The sequence below is a fragment of the Brachyhypopomus gauderio genome, unplaced genomic scaffold (assembly GCF_052324685.1).
Source record: "Brachyhypopomus gauderio isolate BG-103 unplaced genomic scaffold, BGAUD_0.2 sc45, whole genome shotgun sequence".
Classification (NCBI taxonomy): Eukaryota; Metazoa; Chordata; class Actinopteri; order Gymnotiformes; family Hypopomidae; genus Brachyhypopomus; species Brachyhypopomus gauderio.
In genome coordinates this window covers 1,852,501-1,860,000 of record NW_027506871.1, presented here as the reverse complement: position 1 = coordinate 1,860,000, position 7,500 = coordinate 1,852,501, and the positions used below count along the sequence as shown (strand labels likewise).

The 7,500-nt window shown below is 46.2% G+C and overlaps 1 protein-coding gene across 3 annotated transcripts in view; it reads right to left on the bottom strand.

The window, feature by feature from the left end:
- Positions 1–7,500, bottom strand: part of corin (corin, serine peptidase) — a 45,085-nt gene that overhangs the window by 4,740 nt on the left and 32,845 nt on the right. For all 3 annotated transcript variants that reach the window (XM_076986087.1, XM_076986088.1, XM_076986089.1), the window contains exon 17: positions 3,524–3,649. In XM_076986087.1, coding sequence (XP_076842202.1) covers positions 3,524–3,649 — 126 coding nt within the window. The remainder of the gene's footprint in view (positions 1–3,523; positions 3,650–7,500) is intronic.

Sequence of the window (7,500 nt, the reverse complement as noted above, 5' to 3'; positions counted from 1 at the left end):
GTGAGAGGTTAGAATGATAGGGTGGAGTGAGAGTGTGGAGTGAGTGGATTGGAGTGAGAGGGTGGAGTGAGAGGGTAGAGTGAGAGTGAAGCAAGAGGGTAGAGTGAGAGTGGTGTGAGGGTGAAGTGAGGGGGTGGAGTGAGAGGGTGAAGTGAGGGAGGAGTGAGGGTGTAGTGAGAGGGTGGAGTGAGAGGATGTAGTGAGGATGTGGAGTGAGAGGGTGAAGTGAGGGTGACGTGAGGGTGGAGTGAGAGGGTTAAGAGAGGTTGGAGCGAGAAGTTAGAATGAGAGTGTGGAGTGAGTGAAGTGAGAGGTTGGAGTGAGAGTGAAGTGAGAGTGAAGTGAGAGGGTGGGGATGTTGGAGTAAGAGTGTGGAGTGAGTGAAGTTAGAGGTTAGAGAGGTTAGAGTGATAGTGAAGTGAGAGGATGTAGTGAGAGTGAAGTGAGAGGATGGAGTGAGAGTGAAGTGAGAGGGTGGAGTGAGAGTGAAGTGAGAGGATGTAGTGAGGTTTGAGTGAGAAGTTAGAGTGATAGTGAAGTGAGAGGATGGAGTGAGAGGAAGTAGTGAGGTTGGAGTGAAGTGAGAGGGTGGGCATGTTGGAGTAAGAGTGTGGAGTGAGTGAAGTTAGAGGTTAGAGTGATAGTGAAGTGAGAGGATGTAGTGAGAGTGAAGTGAGAGGGTGGAATGAGAGGGTGTAGTGAGGTTGGAGTGAGAGGGCGGAGTGAGGTTGGAGTGAGAGGTTAGAGTGATAGTGAAGTGAGAGGTTAGAGTGAGAGGGTGGAGTGAGAGTGAAGTGAGAGGGTGGAGTGAGAGGGTGGAGTGAGAGTGAAGTGAGAGGGTGGAGTGAGAGGGTGGAGTGAGAGGGTGGAGAGAGATTGGAGTGAGAGGTTGGAGTGCTAGTGAAGTGAGAGGATGGGGTGAGAGGATGTAGTGAGGTTGGAGTGAGAGGTTAGAGTGATAGTGAAGTGAGAGAATGGAGTGAGAGGATGTAATGAGGTTGGAGTGAGAGGTTAGAGTGATAGTGAAGTGAGAGGATGAGTGAGAGGTTAGAGTGAGAGGGTGGAGTGAGAGTGAAGTGAGAGGGTGAAGTGAGGTTGGAGTCAGAGGTTAGAGTGAGATGGTGGAGTGAGAGTGAAGTGAGAGGATGGAGAGAGGGTGAAGTGAGAGGATGGAGTGAGAGGATGAAGTGAGAGTGCAGTGAGAGGGTGGAGTGAGAGGATGTAGTGAGGTTTGAGTGAGAGGTTAGAGTGATAGTGAAGTGAGAGGATGAGTGAGAGGTTAGAGTGAGAGGGTGGAGTGAGAGTGAAGTGAGAGGGTGAAGTGAGGTTGGAGTCAGAGGTTAGAGTGAGATGGTGGAGTGAGAGTGAAGTGAGAGGATGGAGAGAGGGTGAAGTGAGAGGATGGAGTGAGAGGGTAGAGTGAGAGAATTGAGTGAGAGGATGGAGTAAGGATGTGGAGTGATTGGGTGAAGTGAGAGGGTGAAGTGAGGTTGGAACGAGAGGATAGAGTGAGAATGTAGAGTGAGGGTGAGGTGAGAGGATGGAGTGAGGGTGAAGTGAGAGGATGGAGTGAGGGTGGAGTGAGAGGATGGAGTGAGGGTGGAGTGAGAGGATGTAGTGAGGGGGTGGAGTGAGAAGGTGAACTGAGAGGTTGAGTGAAGGTGGAGTGAGAGGGTGGAGTGAAGGTGGAGTGAGAGGGTGGAGTGAGAGTGTAGTGAGAGGGAGAAGGTGGAGTGAGAGGTTAGAGTGAGAGGTTAGAGTGATAGTAAAGTGAGAGGATGAGTGAGAGGTTAGAGTGAGAGTGAAGTGAGAGGGTGAAGTGAGGTTGGAGTCAGAGGTTAGAGTGAGATGGTGGAGTGAGAGTGAAGTGAGAGGATGGAGAGAGGGTGAAGTGAGAGGATGGAGTGAGAGGGTAGAGTAAGAGAATTGAGTGAGAGGATGGAGTAAAGATGTGGAGTGATTGGGTGAAGTGAGAGGGTGAAGTGAGGTTGGAACGAGAGGATAGAGTGAGAATGTAGAGTGAGGGTGAGGTGAGAGGATGGAGTGAGGGTGAAGTGAGAGGATTGAGTGAGAGGATGTAGTGAGGGGGTGGAGTGAAAGGGTGAACTGAGAGGTTGAGTGAAGGTGGAGTGAGAGGGTGGAGTGAAGGTGGAGTGAGAGGGTGGAGTGAGAGTGTAGTGAGAGGGAGAAGGTGGAGTGAGAGGTTAGAGTGAGAGGTTGGAGTGAGAGTGAAGTGAGAGGGTGGAATGAGAGGGTGTAGTGAGGTTGGAGTGAGAGGGTGGAGTGAGGTTGGAGTGAGAGGTTAGAGTGATAGTGAAGTGAGAGGTTAGAGTGAGAGGGTGGAGTGAGAGTGAAGTGAGAGGGTGGAGTGAGAGGGTGGAGTGAGGTTGGAGTGAGAGGTTGGAGTGCTAGTGAAGTGAGAGGATGGGGTGAGAGGATGTAGTGAGGTTGGAGTGAGAGGTTAGAGTGATAGTGAAGTGAGAGGATGGAGTGAGAGGTTAGAGTGAGAGGATGTAGTGAGGTTGGAGTGAGAGGTTAGAGTGATAGTGAAGTGAGAGGTTAGAGTGACAGGGTGTAGTGAGAGTGAAGTGAGGTTGGAGTCAGAGGTTAGAGTGAGATGGTGGAGTGAGAGTGAAGTGAGAGGGTGGAGTGAGAGGATGTAGTGAGGGGGTGGAGTGAGAGGTTAGAGTGAGAGGTTGGAGTGAGAGTGAAGTGAGAGGGTGGAATGAGAGGGTGTAGTGAGGTTGGAGTGAGAGGGTGGAGTGAGGTTGGAGTGAGAGGTTAGAGTGATAGTGAAGTGAGAGGTTAGAGTGAGAGGGTGGAGTGAGAGTGAAGTGAGAGGGTGGAGTGAGAGGATGTAGTGAGGTTGGAGTGAGAGGTTGGAGTGCTAGTGAAGTGAGAGGATGGGGTGAGAGGATGTAGTGAGGTTGGAGTGAGAGGTTAGAGTGATAGTGAAGTGAGAGGATGGAGTGAGAGGTTAGAGTGAGAGGATGTAGTGAGGTTGGAGTGAGAGGTTAGAGTGATAGTGAAGTGAGAGGTTAGAGTGACAGGGTGTAGTGAGAGTGAAGTGAGGTTGGAGTCAGAGGTTAGAGTGAGATGGTGGAGTGAGAGTGAAGTGAGAGGATGTAGTGAGGGGGTGGAGTAAGAGGATGTAGTGAGGGGGTGGAGTGAGAGAATGGAGTGAGAAGATGTAGTGAGGTTGGAGTGAGAGGATGTAGTGAGGGGGTGGAGTGAGAGGGTGAAGTTAGAGAGTGAAGTGAAGGTGGAGTGAGAGGGTTGAGTGAGGGTGAAATGAGAGGGTGGAGTGAGTGGAGTGAGAGGGTGAAGGTGGAGTGAGAGGGTAAAGTGAGAGGGTGAGAGTGAGAAGGTGCAGTGAGAGGGTGAGAGTGAGGATGAAGTGAGAGGGTGGAGTGAGAGGGTGAGTGAGGGTGAAGTGAGAGGGTGGAGTGAGAGGGTGAGAGTGAGAAGGTGGAGTGAGAGGGTGAGAGTGAGAAGGTGGAGTGAGAGGGTGAGAGTGTTTTACCCGCGCTTCTCCAGCAGGCCCTGCAGGGCGGTGCTGTTGCGCTGTCTCCAGTCAGGGTGAACGTGGAGCCAACGCTTCCGCCCAGAACCAGACACATCCACAACCGCCTCTGTAGAGAGAGGAGAACTACACACACACACACACACACACACACACACACACACACACACACACACACACACACACACACACACACATATTATACACACACACTCACCACCGCCTCTGTAGAGAGAGGAGAACCACACACACACACACACACACACACACACACACACACACACACACACACACACACACACACACACACACACACACACATATTATACACACACACTCACAACCGCCTCTGTAGAGAGAGGAGAACTACACACACACACACACACACACATTATACACACACACACACACACACACACACACACACACACATATTATACACACACACTCACCACCGCCTCTGTAGAGAGAGAACTACACACACACACACACACACACACACACACACACACACACACACACACACACACATTATACACACACACACATACACACACATATCCTCCACCACCTCTGTAGAGAGAGGAGAACTACACACACACACACACACACACACACACACACACACACACACACACACACACACACACACATATTATACACACACACTCACCACCGCCTCTGTAGAGAGAGGAGAACTACACACACACACACACACACACACACATACACACACACACACACACACACACACACACACACACACACATTATACACACACACTCACCACCACCTCTGTAGAGAGAGGAGAACTACACACACACACACACACACACACACACACACACACACACACACACACACACACATATTATACACACACACACACACACATACACACACATATCCTCCACCACCTCTGTAGAGAGAGAACTACACACACACACACACACACACACACACACACACACACACACACACACACACACACAGAGTCACACAAATACAGATGTACATATATAAACACAAACATGCACATAAAAACACGTATATAAACACAAACATACATATATATATTAGTGGTTGGACTTTAACGCGTTAATTTCGATTAATTAATTACAGGAAAATTAACGAACTAAAAAAATTAACGCATTTTAACGCATTTAACGCATGAGACACTCTTGGAAATTTAAATATAAGAAACTTCCAGATGGAAGTACAAACACAAATAGTGTTATTTACACTTTATGTAGGAAGGAGTTCGCTTATCACAGGAGCACTTCCACCCTTCGTTACCACCTCAACGTAAAACATGTTGGTGCTAACGCGCAGCTCAGTAATGATGACTTAGCTGCTAAATGTATTCCTAGTATGAGCAAACAGTGTCGCCAGTCAACACTCGACCACATGTCGGGGTTCAAATTAAGAAACAAAATGTCAAAGTCCACGTCAGACAAATTGACCAATTCACTGGCGAGATGGATTGTTGTGGACTGTAGACCGCTCTCTGTGGTCGAAGGCTTAAGTAACACGGCAAGTATGAACGTTTCGGTTCGAGCGAGGTGGATGGAGTCGCGCGCTACGGTCACTAGTGAAAGCATAATCCAGGCTTTACAAGAAGCGCTGTAAATTGCGTCAACTGATGCAAGTTACGAACTGTCGTCCAGAAAGACAATGTCAAAGAAAATCCAGCAGCTGTATGATGAGGAAAGGGAAGTAAAACAGGTTATTGTGAAGAGCGCCACAAATGTGGCTCTGACTGGGGATCAGTGGACCTCTGTTAGCAACAAGAATTATCTTGGTGTGACAGCTCATATTATAGATGATGAATGGAAGATCCATTAATTTGCTTTGAGCATGCAGAAGACCACTTCTAGGCACTATGGAGATGCCTGTGGCAGAGGCCTGGGAAATTAAAGAAAAAGTCTACCATCTTAAATGGTATTAAAAACATCTTCTGATTTACTTCAGTTCTTCTTGTTCTTGTTCAGTTCTTCTTTACTACAGAAGTTCTCCTTGTGGGCCCTAAGGCCGCAAGACAGAAAATTCCAAATTTAATGCTTAATCTTGCAGACTATCCCATTACACCTGGCACAGTAGCCAAAAACCTAGGCATCATACTCGACTCCGACCTATCATTTGATAAATATATAGATAATACTACTAGGATAGCTTTTCTACATCTCCGCAATATTGCCAAATTAAGAAATGCATTATCACAGGATGATGCAGAAAAATTGGTGCACGCCTTTGTTAGCTCTAGACTAGACTACTGCAATTCACTACTGTCAGGATGTTCAAATAGGAATCTAAATAAACTTCAAATAGTTCAAAATGCCGCAGCTAGAGTTCTGACCAGAACTAGAAAATTTCAGTATATTAGACCAGTCCTATCAGCCCTGCATTGGCTCCCAGTTAAATTTCGTATTGATTTTAATATTCTATTATTAGCATATAAAGCACTACACGGGTTTACTCCTGAATACCTCCAGGAACTTATTTCCTACTATGAACCTCCACGTCAACTAAGATCACAGGGTGCTGGTCTGTTATTAGTTCCACAAATTAACAAGGTAACAGCAGGGGGAAGAGCCTTTTCTTATAAGGCCCCCCAGCTTTGGAATAATCTTCCTAAATGTGTCCGGGACTCTGACACAGTCACAATCTTTAAATCTAGGTTGAAAACCCACTTATTTAGTCTAGCGTTTGATAATTAATATCCCCCTTAGATAAAGGTACAGATCCAGGGGTTCATAGACGAAGGGTTTTATGGTAGACTGGGGTGCTGGTGCTATCATCCTGTCACTGCTCGTGGTCACTCAAGTTTGTTGACAGTGCAGTGGACGGATGCCATTGTCTCAGAATGCCCCCAAGCCTATGTTACCTTCTGGTTCTGCCTTTTTTAGCTAGGCTGTAATAATTTAACTTAGTGCCGGAGTTGCTGCCACACTCCAGAAATGTTTATAATTTTACCTGTCCTGTACATGTCCTCATACAGAGCTAATTTTCCCTGTTTCATTTCTCCACATGGCTGCCTGCCTGCTTGAGGAATAATGAGATGAGGAGAGACAAGCGATCCATCCTGGGCCGGCCACCTCCTGCCTAACCGGATGCCTACACCATGATGGACATTATTACATCTTTTATATTCTGTCTAAATGGACATTATTGCATCTTTTACATTCTGTCTATATTGTTGTTGTTGTCATGGTGACCGGTGTCGGCCAGAGGAGGATGGGCTCCCCCCCTGAGTCTTGGTTCCTCTCAAGGTTTCTTCCTCATGCAAAAAACTAGGGAGTTTTTCCTTGCCACTGTCGCCTTTGGCTTGCTCACTGGGGGCTAGGACTCGGCACTTGTAAAGCTGCTTTGTGACAACAACTGTTGTAAAAAGCGCTATATAAATAAAATTTGATTTGATTTGATTTGATTTTGATTCTTATTCTTCCAATATCCTGAGCAAAGCTCCCAAAATTAAAATGTTTTGGTCAGAATTTCCAGTGTTCTGAAAACTGTTTGCTCTGTTTTCTGCACTCATCTATTGGTCTGTGTAGTAGACTGGTGGAAAAATAAACAAGATGTTGAAGTTTATGCTTATGTTCATTGATTCATTCATCATTCAAACGTAAATTAATATTTCTCATGTTAAATATTGAAATGCGATTAAAATGCGATTAATTGCGATTAATTAATTACAAGCTTTGTTAGTAATTAATCGAAATTAATCGCATTTTAATCGATTAATTTTTTTAATCGTGTCCCACCCCTAATATATATATATATATATATATATATATATATATATATATATATATAAAGACATGTGTATGTTATATGGTGTGTATTGTGTGTGTATGATCTATAAGGTTCTGACCTTACCCTAAACCTAGCTATGTGTGTGTGTGTTCTATTAGCTACTGACCTTATCCTAAACCCAGCTGTGTGTGTGTGTGTGTGTGCGTGTGTGTGTGTGTGTGTGT